At 41.8% G+C, this 19,184-nt stretch overlaps 1 protein-coding gene across 3 annotated transcripts in view; it reads right to left on the reverse strand.

Annotated features, from left to right (window-relative positions):
• Positions 1-19,184, reverse strand: part of trmt9b (tRNA methyltransferase 9B) — a 59,435-nt gene that overhangs the window by 21,738 nt on the left and 18,513 nt on the right. The window contains exons 2-3 of one of the 3 annotated variants that reach the window (XM_043692067.2): positions 4,068-4,601; positions 2,460-2,660 (exon numbers count right to left, since the gene is read on the reverse strand). In XM_043692067.2, the coding sequence (XP_043548002.1) occupies positions 2,460-2,628 (169 nt within the window). In that variant the 5' untranslated portion in view covers positions 2,629-2,660; positions 4,068-4,601. Of the gene's footprint in view, positions 1-2,459; positions 2,661-4,067; positions 4,602-16,374; positions 16,966-19,184 lie in introns of those variants that run through there. The other 2 variants (XM_043692066.2, XM_043692065.2) reach the window with 2 other exon arrangements.

A 19,184-nucleotide genomic window follows, 5' to 3' on the forward strand; every position in this document is an offset into this window, starting at 1 on the left:
AGGACCTTACCATTAAGTATATAACTCCTGCTAAGATTTGCTTTCCCAAAATGCAGCACCTCGCATTTATCGGAATTAAGCTCCATCTGCAACTTCTCAGCCCATTGGCCCATCTGGTCAACTTTCTGTGGTAATCTGAGGAACCTTCTTCGCGACACCTCCAATTTTGGTGTAATCAGCAAACTTACTAACTGTACCTCTTATGCTCGCATCCAAATCATTTATGTAAATGACAAAAAGTAGAGGACCCACCACCAACGTCAGGCTCACTGGTCTATAGTTCCCTGGCTTGTCCTTACCACCCTTCTAAAACAGTGGCACCACGTTAGTCAACGTCCAGTCTTCCAGCACCTCACTTGTGACTATCGATGATACAAATATCTCAGCAAGAAGTCCAGCAATCACTTCTCTAGCTTCCCACAGAGGTTTAGGGTACACCTGATCAGGTCCTGGGGATTTATCCATCTTTACCCGTTTCAAGACTTCCAGCACTTCATCCTCTGTAATATGGACATTTTGCAAGATGTCACCATCTATTTCCCTACAGTCTATATCTTCCATATCCTTTTCCACAGTAAATACTGGCAAAATACTCATTTAATATCTCCCCCATTTTCTGCGGCGCCACACAAAGCCTTGCTGATCTTTGAGGTTATCCTTTTGTCCTAGTTGCATTTGGGCACAGACTGCCTCAGCATCTGACTCATGAATGGAGCTGATCATGGTGCAAACATCTCTGCTTCTGACTTTGTGACTGCGGTTAGGTCATTGATAAAACAGTTGGAGGTTTTTGGCCGAAGGGCACATCCCTGAGGAGTTCCTAATGTGCAGCAGCCGAAATGATTGACCTCAAACAACACAATCTTCCTTCGTATCAGGTATTACTCCAACCAGTGCAGAGTGTCTCCTTGATTTCTATTGGCTTCAGTTTTGCTCGGGCTCGCTGGTGCCGCACTTAGTTAAATGTGGTCTTAATGTCAAAGGCAGTCACTCTCACCTCAACTCTGAATTCAGTTCTTTTATCCACAAGTGAACCAAGTTTGGAGTGTGGAACTGAGTGCCCTGGGCAGAACCCAAACTGAACATCACTAAGCAGGTCATTGATCAGCAAGTGCTGCTTAATAGCACTTTCATCATTTTACCGATGATCGAGCATAGACTTATGAGGCAGTCATTGACCAGATTGGAACTGTCCTGCTTTGTCTGTACAGGATATACCTCGCAATATTCCACATTGCTGGGTAGATCCCAGTGTTGTAGCTGTTTTGAACTTGGGAATGACATAATTCTCGAATAATCAACTTCAAAGGTGCATCCTTCAAAGAAAAATGCTGAAGAACCACTGAAGTATTTGATTTTCCACTCCACCAGAACTCCTCTGGAATTCAACATTAATATCCTGGATACTACTGCCAGCAATCCAGCAAAGAGAAACAAAATCAGAAGTCCACTATGACTTTTATTTCCATTTTCTTTAAACTTTTATCTACAAATAAGACACAATATTAGAGGTGGGAAAACAACAATTTGACAGGTTGAAGCAGTTGGGGGCCAGGAGTCGAATGATAAAATCTTCAGGAATAAGAGCAAGTGAGGACTGCAGATGCTGGAGATCAGAGTTGAAAAGTGTGGCGCTGGAGAAGCACAGGTGAGGCAGCATCCGAGGAGCAGGAGAGTTGAAGTTTCGGGCAAAACCATTTCATCAGAGCCTCATTTCTGCTTCTCAGCTGCTGCCTGACTGCCTGTGCTTTTCCAGCGCCACATTTTTCAAGCTTCAGGAATATGTTCAGAGTCAGTACCCTAAGCTGCAGAGGTCAGGATGATTTTTAGTTCACACAAGGTAAAGTTTGGGAGCTTGGTAGGAAAAGCATTTGAGACATCAGATATGTGGGAACAGACAGTAGACGACTAGGTCGGGGAGAAATTTGGGGGAGTCAGGGGAAAGGAGAGCTAACTATTAATGCGTTCCTCCTGACTTAAAGGTCTGTGCTTCTGGAGCAAGGTCTACACCTGCTAGGAGCTGTACTAACTAAATTACTTTAAATAACTGGACAAATACAGGGAAATCAACCCAAGTGTATGCTCTGAAAGATCCTGAAGAACCCTTCCAGGTGAACTGCTATTTCTGAATTCAAACACAAATCAGTTTCCGAAAGGTTGCAGTACTGTTGCAGCCTTCAGTAGTGACAATCTTCTCAGTGCTCTCCAATACTGGGACCAGAAAATCCATCCATTTTGTTTTTAAAATGAGGGGAGCTGAATTTTGAAGGTGTTGAGCTGAAGATGGAAAATGAATGTCATATCCTGAATATGACAACCATCCAAGAGAAGAAAATCTTTAATCAGAATGGAGAGTTTTTATATTACAGTCACTTTTAGCATCTAAATTGAACAAAAGCTCCCTTTTGACTGAAGCATCTTATCACTCAAATAGATTAGCAAATAGACTACATACTAACCAACATCTGCGATGAGGCTGCCAGGTTCTTGTTCCAACAGGAAGTGTCGTACTCTGGGCCAAGCCTTATAACGAGAGTCATTGAAGTGAGGGGCGATCCTCTCATAGACATCATGAACATAGTCCTTCTCCAAACGACTTGCTTCTTTATCCATAGTGAAGTCATGCATTCTGTCATGAAACTGTCAAAAGCCCTAAGGGGCTTAAGGGAAAAACACCAAACAAGAAATTAAAAATAGAAGAAATTCGACATTGTAGTTAGTAATTTTGGAGATGATATCTGCACATAAACATTCAGAATATACATGAAATGTTTCCAAATTTTCCCATAACACTAATCTATATAAATGTTTTCCTCGGTTCTGTCTGTCTTGTTCCAAAATATAGCCCTTATCCAACTTAAAAAGTCAATTTCTCTCCGGCCTCATCTCTACCCTCACATTTAATCTGGTGCCCACTATCAGCAGGACATTCAGCCCTGGATTGCACCTTGTTCAGAGCATGCTAACTCCAAACTGAGGTCCAGCTTCAACCATCTGCTTGGGCTGCAATCTCCTCCTGCACTCACATCCCAGAGCAGTCAACATCAATATTAAGGTACTATTTGACAAACTTCAGCACCAAAGTCACATGACTGCAGGATATCCAAAACACTTTACAGCCAATGAAATATTCTGAAATGTAGTCCCTGTTGTAATGAAGGAGAAACAGTGAATTTGCACACAGCAAGCTCCCATAAAATGTGATCAAATGAGGAGTTCATAATATGATTCTCTGATGTTGACTAAGGAATAAATATTGGCCAGGACACTAAGGATAAGTTCCTTCAAAACAGTAACAAGAGATCTTTTACATTCACTTCGGGGGGCAGGCAGGCCCTCAGTTTGACATATAAAATAAAGGAAACAGAAGTGTTGTGAAGAAGATCACGACTCAATATGTTAACTCTGCTTTTTTCCCCTACTGATGCTGCCAGACCTGCCCAGTTTTCCTCCAGCAATTTCTGATTTTGTTTCGGATCTCCAGCATTGGAAGTTTGTTATTTCATTAACTAAAATGATAATTTCTCCAGATGTCCTTTGACACTGCAGTGGGAGGTTGGAAGAATCACACAGATATTTCCACTGTGTATTTTTGCTATAGTGAAGGAATACTTTTAGATGCTCTTTTACAGTGAGTATAATGTATCACAAGGATCCTGGATTATTTGGCTTTATAGAGGAAGATTTCTCTCAAAAGTGGCATAAGATTAATGTTATCAGAAATTATAGTTAGCCTAATCAAACAAATGGTGCAAAACTGCTGAGGGTAATGTTCAACCAAAATGATCACCTGCAAATAAAACGAAACTCATTTTATAAATGTCAAATGTAAATAGTGTAAAAGTAATTAAAACAGATCCAAGTCTGCATTTGAGAATGCAATGCAAATTAAGTATAAACATTATTGAAGGGCAATTAGGCAAGTTCTTCCTTCATTCTTTCAAGGTACGTGAGCATCTCCTGCTGAGCTAATACTTGTTGCTCATTCCCAATGACTCTCGAGAAGGTGGTGGTCTACTTCAACTGCTCCAATCCATCTTGTGTCCATCTTATGGAGTTACACTTACTGTACTGTTGGGTAGAGAGTTCCAGGACTTTTATTCAGTGACAGTGAAGTAATGGTGTTATAGTTCTAAGTCAGAATGGTGTTTTCCTGCACAGGAACATGCAGATGGTGGCTTACACAGTGTCTGCTGCCATTGTCTTCCTAGGTAAAAGAGCTCACAGGTTTGAAAGATCCTGTCAAAGTAGTCATGGATAATTGTGGCAGACATCTTGTAGATGATACACATTGCTGTAATGGTGACTTGTTGGTGGAGGGAGTGAACACTGAGGTGGCAAATGGAACGTCTATCAAGCAGGTTACTTTGTGCTGTATTGTGTTTAGCTTCCTGAAGAAAACACACTTATACAGGTGAGTGATCCATCATATTCACACTAACGCCTTGTGGTTGGTAGATAGGCTTTGGGGAGTCACAGATTTCCCAGTTTCTGAGCTGTATTTTTTAGCCACAGTATTTATATGGCTGGCACAGTTCACTTCTGCTCAATGGTAACCTTCAGGTGTTGAAAGCAACTGTAATGCCATTGAATCTCAGCATCTGAGGACAGAAAATAAGTTAATGTTTTGAGTTCAGTGACCCCTTTCAAATTTGTTCAGGTCTTGCCATAAATGGACACACACTGCTTCAGTATCTGAGTCACTGCAGATAGTCCTGAACATTATGCAATCATCATAAATGTCCCTAACTCTGAGCTTATGATGGATGGAAGGACATTATTGAAACAGCTGAAGATTATTCAGCCTAGGACAGTATCACTGAAACACAGGAGTAGATCAACAAATCCTTTGCTTTGCTATTCAGTATGATCATGGCAGATCCTCTATCTCAATACCTATTTCTGAACTTCTCCTCATTCTTCTGTTGCCTTTAAAATCAAAAAATCAAAATCTCTTTCTTGAATATATTCTGGTTCACTAATGTCCTTTAGGGAAGGAAACTATCTTACCTAGTCTGGCCTACATGTGACTCCAGCAATGTGGTTGACTCTTAACTGTCCTCTGGGTAATTAGAGATGAGCAAGTGCTGCCCATATCCCATGAATGAATAAAAATACTGATGGAGATATTTTTGTTTATAATGTTTCTCCCAGTCACCAAGGCTCTGTATACTAAAAAAAAACTACCTTTTGTTCTTTTTCTGACCCTTTTATGTACGTAGACCACAGTAAAATGTCCTGATTAAGATTCTCTCCTTCCCAAAAACCCTCCTCTCCTCTCTCCTCTCCTTCAAACAAGACACAACAAATTACAATAATGAGCTACTGCTGGGTTAAGTGCTCACATCAACCTAGTTAATTAATTTCATGGATCATAAAAAAAAGAACCAAATACCCCGCTGGATTTGATTCCAGTTTTTAGTGATCGCACTGTTAGGCTTGACGTACTGCAGTATTTTATCTTCTGTGTTAGTAATCTCACACTTTGAACCTACTGCACGCAACACAAAATGAATGACACCACAGGATAGCATGTGTAAATAGAGTGATTATGAAGTGGTGACATTTTCCCAGATTTATCATGTAACAATGCAGGTATTTGCTTCAGAAAATTAAACTGTACCTCATTTTAAACTGTACCTCATACTTGTCAAGAAAATTTCCACAGTTTCCACATAAAAACCCTCCATTTTAAATACTACTTGAAGAGGAGTGATTTTGCATGCAACTTTAAACTCTGACTAACCACGTGACACACTGGCACACTTAAGTTCCCTTATTTGACAGTAAAATCTGATTATGCAAATTAGAATGTATGTAGAATAAAAATTTGTTTTACTTATGCATCGCCTTTCATGTAAAAATACAGATCACATCCTAAGTGTTATTGTCAGTTCTAAAAGAGGAAGGGCTTTACTGAAACTAGAAGCCTGTCATTTCTCTTTGTATATATTTACTGTGTACATTAACAGCTGATTTCAAATTTCGAATGTTCCTAATTGAGAAAATATATAATTTTATAGAATTGATTGTTTTTTAATTCACCCGTGGAACATGAGCATTGCTGGTCTGGCACCAGCATTTAATGTCCATGTCTAGTTGTCCTGTAGGTGGCGGTGGTGAGCCACCTTCTTGAACTGCTGCAGTTCATTTGCTACAGATACACCTACAATGCTGTTGCAAAGAGAACTCTACAAATTTGACCAGAGCCGGTGAAGGAAGAGTGGTGATATATTTCCAAGTCAGGATGGATATTACATTCTTTACAACATTCTCCTTTCAATTGACCACAGATAGGATTAAAAGTGTTCCATAACGACCATTACAATTTCACAAGGTCTAAATAAAACCTCACTATAGACTAGTTTATACCAGTAATTAAGGCAAAAAGATCAGGCTGTATATTCAGCAGTTTAGTAAAGAGATGTAAAGCCAATCACAGACAGGAATTCTACAGGGTGCATACTGGGAGGTGTGGGTATAAAATTGGATGAGATCATAGGTTGGATTGGCAAATCTAACCCCTTCCCGCTGCTGCCATTTTAATAGTGCCAGGGAAAGTGTTGGACGACCCTGCCACCCTTAGGTGAATTCAGGTCCTTAAGTGGTCAAACAAGAGCCACCTGAGGGCCTGTTGCAGCCACTTTCATTATTTTACCAATGACAGGTGGACACTCCAAAATGTGGAGATCAGCAGTCTGATAAGCAATGGAAAACACATTTCTTCCTACTTATACAATACAAATAACAGAGACAATCCAAAATCCTCAATTATTAGCTATATTCTACTCCAATACACATTTAAAATTGAATCTTTCAATTGTCAAATTTACATTATGACATTAACGGTATCTTACTGAGTATGGCATCAAGGAAAACTGGCAAAACTCTGATTCAGGAGGAAACCTCTTGACGAATTGGAGTCATTCTAGATAGTTGTGGCTGCTGGAGATCAGTTGCCTAAGCTCCAGGACATCTCTGCTCGGATTCCTCATGGGAGTGTCATCAGTCCAAACACCTTCAGCTACTTCAATGATTTGGCTCCATCATAAGGTCACAAGTGGAGATGTTCACTGATGGTTGCACAAAGTTCAGCGCCATTCGTGACTCCTCATACACTGAAGCTCCAAATATAGCATGACCTGGATAATATCCACACTTGGGCTGTGACCATCTTACCACTGCCCCTTGACATACAATGACTTTCGGCGGGATGTTACTCATGCCCCCCCTACACATTAACAGCACAGGGGTGGAACAAATGGAGAGTGTCAAGCTCCTGGGAGTGGTCATCCACAACAAGCTTTCTTGGACTCTTCATGTGGACGCACTGGTTACAGAGGCCCAACAAAGTCTCTTCTTCCTCAGGCAGCTGAGGGAATTTGGCATGACGGCGAATACCCTTGCCAACTATTATCAGTGCTCCATCGAGAGCATTCTGTCTAGATGTATCACTACCTGGTATGGCAACTGTACCATTCAAGATCGGAGACGGTTACAGAGAGTGGTGAACTTGGCCCGGACAATCACAAAGGCCAACCTTCCATCTATAGAATCCAACTACCAGGCCCGCTGTCAAGGAAAGGCCGCCAGCATTCTCAAAAATCCATTCCACCCTGGCAATGCTTTTCTACAACCGCTACCATCGGGGAGAAGGTACAGAAGCCTGAACACACGCACCGGCCGGTTTCAAAACAGTTTCTACCCTACTGTTGTTAGAATACTGAATGGACTCACAAACTCAAAGCAATCGCCTGTACTTGTGTTTTTGTTCTTGCAGCTGTTTACCTATTATTTACTTATCGGTGCTACTTAACTCTGTAATCTGTCTGTATTGCTCGCAAGACAAAGCTTTTCACTGTGCCTCTGTACACGTGACAATAAATTCAATTCAATTCAATCACTGGATCCCCCACCATCAACATTGCGAGGGTTAATATTGGCAAAAAACTGAATATATATCATGACTACAAAAGCAGGGTAAAGGCTAGGTAACTCACCTCCTGACTCCTCAAAGACTGTCCACCATCTACAAGGCACAAGTCAGGAGTGTGATGGAATTCTGTCCTATTGCCTGGATCAGCACAACTCCAAAACACTGAAAGCTTTATGCAAAGGATAATACAGCCTGTCTGATTGGCACGACCAAAAGCTTCACTACCTCACCACTAACAGTGGTCAGCAATATATGCAAGATACACTACAGAAATTCACCAAACCACTTCAGCATCTTCCAAATCTAAGAGCACTAACATCAAGACGACTAAAATATATGGGCATATCACCATGTGCAAGCTCCACGCCATGTGCCATTCACCATCCTTACTTGGAAATGTTTGCCATTCCTTTAATATTGTGAAATTCTCTGGCCCTGTGGGTGCATCTACAGTAAATGGATTGCAGCAATTCAACGGAAGCTCACCATCATTTTCTCAAGAGGATTGTGGGATTGACAATAAATGCTGGGCCAGCCAGTAATCCCCCCCCATGAGCAAATTTTAAAAAATAATTGGGCTTGGAGAGTCTGCAGAAGGAGCAACAGCCTCTTGCAGATGTCATGAATGGGATCTTAACTCCAGTTTGGCAAATCAAGTCTATATAATAGTAACATCTATTTATTTGGTGTCTTTAATGTAAAAAAAAAGCTAGGACATTTAAAAGGGGAATTACAGAGCAAAGTCTGACACGAGGTCACACATGGTGATGTCAAGAAGGATGGCCAAAAGCTGGCCAAAGACTGAGCCTGTAAGAAGCATCTTATAAAAGGTACAGCTGCCATTGATCAAGTTTTTAAAATTGGATAAGCTTGAGAATACAAAATTGGAGGAGTAAAGACATCTCAGTAGTGCAGACAGCAATGTTACTGTTTGTTCAAATTCTGTTTCATTCTTTTGCCACACCACAAGTGTCCATATCTCAGCTCTGTGATGTTAAGTGGCAGTAAGACCATCTTTCAAATGCACAATGTTCAAAGGCTTTGTAACTTCTTAAATATTAGGCAATATTGCATGTAGTCATTCTTTCCTGAGTCTAATTATTGTTGCATTATTTGACTGTGTACTACACATTTTCCAAATTTACTAAATCCTATAGGTGTACTTGCACTTCAATTATAGTGTTGGAGGGGAAATACTCCAAATAGACACTGTCCTATAAAGTACAGTGAAGCTCATACTTCAGTATAAGTTCAAGTCATAACACAGACATTACGATACACAAATATCAGTGCAACGTCCATGTTAAATTTATAACACAAATGCACATTACTCATGTTATGAAGGTCAAATTGGTTAATGGCCTGAAAATGGCTTAACATTTGTGAGTAAACTTAAAAGGAGCTTTCAGCTGAATGGTGATGGTGCCCAAACGTTTCAGAAAGTCCTTTCAATACACAAACTGGCTCACCCAGACCCATTTCCCTCTGACTAATGCACCTAACACTATGTGCAATTGAGCACGGTCAATTCACCTGACCCGCACAACTTTGGTCTGTGGGAGGAAACCGGAGCACCTGGAGGAAACCCACACAGACACGGGGAGAATGTGCAAATTCTACACAGACAGTTGCCAGAGGCTGGAATTGAACCGGAGACCCTGGTGCTGTGAGGCAGCAGTGCTGACCACTGAGCCACCGTACCGCCTGTGCTCCAATGTTTTATCAGGTCACGAGTAGAACAGGCACTTCCAGGTTAGCCCCACAAGAACAAGTTGCTATTGGCCTGAGGGACAGACCTTAGCTTTCCCACCTCAAAGTTCACCCAAATAGGTCTACATTCCTGATAGCCGGTTTGTCTTCCAGGGAGCTTACTTGGTTTATACATCAAAAGGACAGACACCTAGCAGAAGGATCAGGCAGTCAACTGACTCATATCACCAGTCTGCCAACTGATAGCTAATATACAATTCAAGATCATTTAACTGTTCCATATCCATGCTAAACATGTATATTGACACATAATGGATTAAGACTAGTTTCACTAGTTTCGACTGAACTATTAAACATTCTGAACTATTAAACGATTGTTTGTGGGGGAAGTACAACTGCATGACCTTTGGAAGTGTTATGCCCTGTTGCCAAAGCTTTAATGCCAGTTCAATCATGGAGATACATAAATGTAAACAAAGCCTTTTTCAAAATAACATAAAAGGTTGCCAGATTCTGTTAGCAACAATACATTTGTGGAGAATGTGGCACTCCATGCAGAAAAAAAAGCTGTATGTAATCGAATGACATTTATTGTCTTCAGTGGGAGTTGTTACTCCTGCAAATGTTGGCTAACAATAATCGGCAAAATTTTCTTAAAAACATCTTTCAGCTTTAGAGACAATGGGCAGAATCTTCTACTGTCTCCTTTTGAGTGTTTAAAGGCAGAATATTTAATAGGTGGGATGGCGGCATACGGGAACTCTGTTGCCTTCCTACCTTCAGTCGAATTAAGTCAGAGGCAGGAAGACTGCTGATGCGGCCCAAACTGCAGGTTGGGCCGCTCCTCAATCCGGAGACCCTGGAGCCTGTCATTCCAGCAGAAGCCATAGCTTCACAGTGGTGCTGTTGGCCTCTGTTTGGTTAGCAGCCCTTGGTAAGTTGGACTTCCACCCTGGAGTGCTGATTCCAGTAAAAATACCCAGTGCTAAGCTTGCAAATGCTCTCGTGGCTCATAGTTTGGCTCACATTCCTGCAAAGAGGCATCACTGTCCTCCTGCTGGTTCTCCAGTCAGCAGATGAGACCCTGACTTCAACAAGACCTCACCAACACTTTTCTTCTCTGTCTGCATAACGTATTTATCCCATTCACTCAGAAATTCAAAGAAAATATGTTGGTATAGAAATCAAGGAGAAGGACTATGATATAAATAAATAAAATAGCTTGGACAGAAAGGAGGTTCTAAATAGTTTGGCAGGGTTTAAAGCAGATAAATCTCCAAGGTGGAATGAAATCCAGCTCAGGCTGTTGAATGAGGCAAGAGAGGAAACAGCACAGATGCTGGCAATAATTTTCAATTCCTCTCTGGCCACAGGGGAACTGCAAGAGGAATGGATAACAACCAATGTGGTACTGTAATTAAAGAGGGGAGCAAGGGATAAACTGGGAAGCTACAGGCCAGTTAGTCTAATCTCTTGAAAATTTTTGGAAATAATTCTGAAGAACAAAATTCATCTGCAATTGGAGCGGAAGGGATTAATCAAGAATAATCAGCATGGTTTTGTTCAAGGGAGGTCATGAATTTTTCAAAGAGGTAGCTAGCTGTGTAGATGAAGGATGATGCATTTGATGTAGTCTACTTGGACTTCAGCAAGACTTCATGGGAGACTGATAGTGAAAATAAGAGTCCATGGGATCCAAGGAAATTTGGCAAATTGGATCCAGAATTGACCAAGTAGCAGGAAGCAGAGGGCAATGGCTGACAGGTGCTTTTATGACTAAAAGCCAGTGGGTCTGCAAGTTTTGGGGCCCTTCCTTTTTGTGGTAAATTTTAATATTTAGACATAAATGTCAGAGGGTTGATCAGTGTGTTCACAGATCACACAAAAATTGGTGGGGTGGCAAACAGTGAGGAGGATAGCCTTAGATTACAGGAGGATAATAAGTGAGTTGATTAGTGGCACGTAGAATTCAATCTGGATAAGTGAGATGTGATGCATTTGGGTAACATAAATAAGGCAATATGATAAACGGTAGCACTCTAGGAAGCACTTTGAATTAGAGGGACCTTGGTGTGAATGTCTACTGGCCCCTTAAGGTAGTAGGACAGGAAGGTTAAAAAGGAATATTTGCCCCAAATATTGAGACATAAAGTTTAATAGTGGGAGGTTATGCTGGAACTGTTAGGCTACAGCTCGAGGATTATGTACAGTTCTGGAAACCACATTGTCGGAGGGACATGTTGCACTGGAGTGGGTGCAGAAGAGAATTACCAAAATGTTGCCTGGGGCGACTTACAAAGAGAGATTGGATGATTAGATTCCCTACAGTGTGGAAACAGGCCCTTCGGCCCAACCAGTCCACACCGACCCTCCAAAGAGTAACTCACCCAGACCCATTTCCCTCTGACTAATACACCTAACACTATGGGCAATTTAGCATGGCCAATTCACCTGACCTGCACATCTTTGGACTGTGGGAGGAAATGGGAGCACCCAGAGGAAACCCACACAGACACGGGGAGAATGTGCAAACTCCACACAGACAGTCGCCCAAAGCTGGAATCGAACCTGGGACCCTGGAGCTGTGAGGCAGCATTGGTAACCACTGAGCCACCATGCCACCCATCTGGACTGGGGTTATATTCCTTGGAGTACAGAAAACTGAGGTGGGGTGCAGGGGGCATGATTGGGATATATAAAATTATGATAAGCATTGGTAAGAGAGGCAGGAAGGAACCTTTCCCCTTGGTGGATGAATCAATGTTGAGGGGCACAGATTATGGTAAGGGCCAAGAGATCTGCAGGGCATGTGAGAAAATAAAATGTTTTCACTTGGAGGGTGGTGATGTGGAAAATGCCTTGCTTGTAAGGGTGATAGAGGGAGTAGTCCTCAACATTTAACAAGTATTCAGATGTACACTTGTAATGTAAAGTTATACAAAGCTATAGGCCACGTTGTGGAAAATGTAATTAGATAGTTCAGTGCCAGTTTTGATTAATTCAAACTTGATGTGCCAAGGGGACTTATTTGTGCTGTAGACGTCTATGACTCCAAGACGAAAGAAGACCATGATAACATGGTAAACCCAGGTGCAGATTCAAATTCCTCCTGGACATGCCCAAAGGCTTCACTCTTGATATAAGTGAAGCATGCACCATTATTACCAGAGTGTCTGTTACTGTCTCCCATAACAACTGCAATTCTCTCCATCCACGTTCCTGAAAATTGACTTATTGAGAGTTACTGGCCCCAAAATTCGGCTCTGTATTCAATTCTCAGTGCTACCTGTGTCAACCTACTTCATGGCAAAAATAGTGCCTGTGGCACATGCACAGCCTTCTGGATTAGACCACACCGAACACCATTTTGCATGTATTGACATGAATATGTGCCAGAAACATGCAAGGTAGGTATGTTGTGACTTTGGCCAACTTCTAACACTAATTTCTCTGGTGGAACCATTTTAGACCTCAATGCTCCAGCAATTTAAATGAATCATGAATCACTCTCACAACAGTTACCAATTGACTTTCACCAATTGCTACCAATTTAGAATTTTTGATGGTTTGTACTGTCTTTTAAAGGTTAGTAAAATCATCATGGCCTGTTATGGTGCAAGTACTGATGTTCACTTTCAAAATGTTCTCCTCAGATCACGTATTCCATTATTGATGCTTTTATTTCTAAACCCCATTTGTCTGCAGCAGGGAGAAAAAGCAAAGGTAACAAGTGCTCAGAGAGGGAAGAGGCAGCGATAAAGGACTCTCAGCAAATGGCCATAACCACCCAGAGTCTTCACAGAGCAATTCTCTCACCTCAAGCTCGTCTTGGAACAGTGTGTTACATGCCTCTGTTTAACAGAAAGTGCTCGTAAGTAAACTTGCAGCCTCAGAGCAGGGTGAGAATTACCACTGTTAAAGTGACAGTGGCCATAATTCTCTTGCTGTTGGCTTCTTTCAGACTGGCATGGCCGTTACTTGCTGCATTGATCAGATTACCATCCACTGTAGCACAAGGAGGGCGACTGATAAATTGTGTTAAAGGGAAGCAGAACATGTTGCTTTCTTTTTTTCCCCCAAGAGAAAAGGAAGTGGAACACGCACAAGACTTTACCAAAATACACAGCTTGCCCTGTGTAGGGCTTTCCTGGCTGTATACATGATACTCTTCAGGCACTACATTTATTTTCAAAGACAGTGCGCAATGGGTTCAAGTTCCTTAGCACACATTTCGTGTGTAAACAAACTCTGAATAAATTCTGGATCAGTGGTGCTGGAAGAGCACAGCAATTCAGGCAGCATCCGAGGACAGGCAAAATCGACGTTTCGGGCAAAAGCCCTTCATCTTTATTCCTGATGAAGGGCTTTTGCCCGAAACGTCGATTTTGCCTGTCCTCGGATGCTGCCTGAATTGCTGTGCTCTTCCAGCACCACTGATCCAGAATCTGGTTTCCAGCATCTGCAGTCATTGTTTTTACCTAAACTCTGAATAAAGTCTAATCAATTAAAAGTACCTAGGTAATAGTTATGATGGCCTTCTTCAATGTCAGTCCATGAACTATCAGCATTTGAGCCATCAGGAGAAAGGGGAGGGTGGTGACTAGGTGACAAGGCCTCTTTACTGGTGATTGGAGATTTAAGCACACAGACAGCTTGAAGATCACGAAACAGAGATTCTTTATTTCACTGGCATCAGGTCTTTACAAACACGAAAGGAAATTAAGGTTAAAATAGTAAAATAGAGCGTATACACTGAATTAAATCTGTAGTTTATATCTGGTTGAGGAAATCCTTTGTTTATCTATCTGGTTCTCTCCCCACGAGGTCTCTTTTCAACAAAGGAACCCTTTCCTCCAGAGCAAATCTGTTCAAGCTCACCTGCTCAGTGCCCTCCTGCATCATTGCTGCTGCTGCTGGAGGTCCTGTTACTCATTTCCCTGTTTGAGATCTGCTGCCCTGGCAACTAAACACTCTTTGTTAAGCAGTTGGATGATCAGCATGTCAATTACGCATGATGGCTGGAATGTTTGGGTCCACATTAGTGGTAACATTCTCTTTTGCATCACTGATCTGGATGAATCATAAAGATGATTCAGCGTTCCCAATCAAGCACCTTGTGAGTTCTGTGCAAATACACTATTTGCCCTGCTGCAGATGGTCTCCCTTGCTTTGCAAAGTGTTCTTTCCAAACATTCCAACACACATATACCAGCCAGTTATATTTAAATTGACACTTTAGATCGGGGTGGGCAATTAATTCTTCCAAGGGGCCACATGAGAAACCGGAGTTGTGTTGGAGGGCCGAACCAACAATAAGTTGAACATAATTCTGCTCAGTATTAATTTTCTCCCATTGTAAAAAGTACTAAATTATATAGTTTTGCACTGAAACTAATATTCAAAAGAATAAAGGATATTCTGTTACAATAAAGATATGAAATTGTGGAGTAGGTCAAATATAGAAGAAATAAACAGTAAAAACAATAATTTCACTATTTCATTTTATTTTTAACATGTTAATCTCACAAACCAATAATGAAAAGTTGTTTCATTATTGTTCAGTATTACAAACAACTCTATACAAAAAGCAATAAGTGCTTTTGATGTTTTTCAGTTCATTTTACTTGTTTCGTGAGTAAAATCCAGTCTGTTTTGGGCTTGAACAAGGACACTGAAATCTGGTTGAATGTCTGAGATGGATATGCGAAGGACAGCTGAGAGGAGATCGTCAGTGATAGAGGATCTGTATTTGAATTTGTTTAACTTCATCACTGAGAATGTCTGTTCGCATATATAGGTAGATCAAAAGAGGACTAGAATCTTCGAAGCATGCCTCCTCATGTGTGGAAAGTTCTCCTCTGAGGGAAGAGTAAAAATCAAGCAGTGAGACTGACCTACTCTGCCAGAAGTGTGCCAGATTGCAGGTCAATGAGTTCAAGCTGAACACTAGGTGCACTCTCCACATTGCATGTAAATGGGGGAAAAAAATCATGTGCATTTCATTCTCAACCGTTTTAAACCTTGAAATCGCCTTGAAAATTCACCATGCAGTGCTTCTAACCTGTGGAGGTGATCAGCTGAAGGTGCGGCTTCCTTCAGTGTTTGCAAGTGGGTGAGAATGTTGTCCTCCATTTGGCTTGAGAAAAGCTGCAACTGTCTCATAAAAGCCTTCACCAAGTTGTACATTTCATGCACAAAAAGGCCTTTGTGCTGCAGCTTCATATTTAGTTCATTCATAAGTGCAGTCCCATCAACAGCAAAACCAAGGTCTGCAATCCAGTCTGCATCTGAAAGCTGTGGAATGCCATTCCCTTTCTTCACACAGAATTCTTGTATCTCTTCTCTCAGGTCCTATACACTTTTCAGCATTTTGCCCAGGCTGAGCCACTTGACAGCTGTGTGGTAGCCAATGTCATGTGTTTAGTCTCATTTCCCTCAAAAAGTGCAACAAACTGCCTGTGATTCAAAGCTCTTGCCCTGACAATGTTAACTATTTTAGTTACAACATCAGCCACATGGTTAATTTTTAATACTGACTTACACAACACTTCCTGATGTATAACACAATGCAAAAATACCAATTTCTGTTCAGGGTCAATTTCTGTCACATTATCCCGCATTCTCTTTAAGAGTCCAACATTTTTTCCTGTTAGATTTGGACAACCATCCATTGTCACACCCGCCAGCTTGTCCCATTTCTGTCCCAACATGTCCAAACATGCATTTACCTCAGTGAACAAATCATTACCAGTTGTTGTTCCTTTCATTGACTGCATGGCTGCCAGGTCCTATGATTTTAAAGTCCGTAGTTATCCCACGTACGAAGATGAGTAGCTGGGCTGTGTCACGTACATCGCAGCTCTCATCCAAAGCCAAGGAAAAAAAGTCAAAGTTGACCGCTGAAGCTCCAGATTTCTCACGATGTCCCCAGTCCTTCTCGTTACAGTGCGTCCGGAGAGGGGCACATTCTCAAATGCCTCCTTTTTCTCCGGGCATATTAGTTCCGCCGAGTCCAACAAGCACTCCTTAATAAACTCTCCATCGGAAAACGGTTTACTGTTTCTGGCAATTTTGTGGGATATGACATAACTTGTCTTGACAGCTGCACCTCTGGATGTGTGAAGTTTAGTAAAAAATCTTTGCTGGGTATGCAGCTTAGTTAGCAAAGCACCTGACTCCCTTGCCCGCTCTTGATCAGACAAATTGTTGTACTTCGCGGCGTGTTTGGTCACATAGTGGCGATTCAAATTATAATCCTTGAACACAGTGACCTTTGCACCACAAACCAAGCACACGGCTTTACCTCCGATTTCTGTAAATAAATATCTAGCAGTCCATGTCTTGTTAAAAACACGGCATTCTGGTATCAACCTTCGTTTTTTGGCGTGAGCTGACATTTTGAGGGCTAGCCAGCAAGCATCACTTTTAGCTGTTCATGCACGCACGCACATACATGCGCATGTGCGTCCATACATAAAAAAAGCATCCTTTTCAAAACAAAAGTAACACAGTTGTATTGCGTGCATGGCCTAAGTACTTTTTCATTTATGTTCTAATTTAAGATTGACCTTATGCGGGCCGGACAGGAGAGACCAAAGGGCCAGATATGGTCCGCGGGCCGTAAAATGCCCAGGTCTACTTTAGATGATACATTTCCATAACACCAGACGTCAACACCCCAGAACGTTGCTTTCAGAAAAAGAAACAAAACCAATCAAAAAGGTCTTGCATCCTACTCCTTACACCTAACTGCTATATAGGAATACCTTTTGAACACTGCACTTCAGTGGATATCAGACGAGACCAGATCTGCCAGTGATTCTCTTTAGCATCAAATTGCCTGCAAGTGAAGGTCAACAGGAATGAAGCATCTGAAGAACAACTTTTAAATCATAAGAAAACAAAGCATCCATTTGGAGGAAGAAAGATGCCAGGAGGGAACAAGGTGACACCCCAAGGCTCAAATCCCAGCACAACATAACTGTCTTTCAGGTTGGACTTTTGTACGTTCAGCTGGACTGCAAGCAAGTGCATTACATGCCACTGATACATTTTAATTTGCTCCCACAGAAACAAATTTCCTGTCAGCTTACTATTGACAATAGTCGTGGATATGTTTGCACCACACTACATCTTTCCTGGGGAAAGCTTGATAGCGGGAGAAAAACAAATGGGCACAAGCATCTTCAAATCACTTTGAATGAATTGCTTTGAAACACTCCTTGAAAGTGGAGTCGCAGGTAGATAGGACAGTGAAGAAGGCATTTGGTATGGTTTTCTTTACTGATCAGAGTATGGAGTAGATTAGATGTTTTTTAGATGATTCTTTACAGTGTGGAATCAGGCCCTTCGGCCCAATAAGTCCACACCAACCCTCCGGAGAGTAACCCACCCAATCCATTTCCCCCTGACTAATACACCGAACACTATGGGCAACTTAGAATAACCAAGTCACCTGACCTGCACATCTTTTGGATGTGGGAGGAAACCGGAGTACCTGGAGGAAACCCACACAAATACGCGGAGAATGTACATGCTCCGCACAGACAGTCGCCCAAGGCTGGAATCGAACCTGTGTTCCTGGCGCTATGAGGCAACAGTACAGGAGTTGGGAGGTCAAGTTGCAGCTGTACAGGACATTGGTTAGACCACTGTTGGAATATTGTGTGTAATTCTGGTCTCCTTCCTATCGGAAGGATGTTGTGAAACCTGAAAGGGCTCAGAAACGATTTACAAGGATGTTGCCAGGATTTGAGGATTTGAGCTATAGGGAGAGTTGAGTAGGCTAGGGCTGTTTTCCCTGGAGTGTCGGAGGCTGAGGGGTGGCCTTACAGAGGTTTTAAAAATCATGAGGGTCATGGATAGGATAAATCGACAAAGTCTTTTCCTGGGGTCGGGGAGTCCAGAACTAGAGGGCATAGGTTTAGAGTGCAAGGGGAAAAATATAAAAGAGACCTAAGGGGCAACTTTTTTTCACACACAGAGAGTGGTACATGTATGGAATGAGCTGCCAGAGGAAGTACAATAGCAACATTTAAGAGGCATTTGGATGGGTATATGAATCGGAAAGGTTTGGAGGGATATGGGCCGGGTGCTGGCAGGTGGGACTAGATTGGCTTGGGATATCTGGTTGGCATGGATGGGTTGGACCGAAGGGTCTGTTTCCGTGCTGTACATCTCTATGACTCTATGACTATGAGTTACATGGGGATCTACAGCAATCATTCTGCAATACAAGATCATATTATGCCAATTAAATAAATGAACAGTTAACTTGCTTTAGTGATGTTGATTGAGGGAGAACATTTTTCTCACCTAAAGTCATCCAAACAGTTGGTTTAGCATTTCATCCAAAGGCTGGATAGAAGGTATATTTAAGGTTAAATTCTGGGAATCCTTCACATAGTCACAGACACGGACCCTTCGGTCCATACCAAACATAATCACATCTAAACTAGCCTTACCTGCCTGCTCATGGCCCGTATCCCTCCAAAGCTTTCATATTCATATAGTTATTCAAGAGTCTTTTAAACATTGT

Source organism: Chiloscyllium plagiosum, unplaced genomic scaffold, assembly GCF_037043375.1.
Source record: "Chiloscyllium plagiosum isolate Xiang-an unplaced genomic scaffold, Cpla_swu_hap1 HiC_scaffold_6, whole genome shotgun sequence".
Lineage (NCBI taxonomy): Eukaryota > Metazoa > Chordata > Chondrichthyes > Orectolobiformes > Hemiscylliidae > Chiloscyllium > Chiloscyllium plagiosum.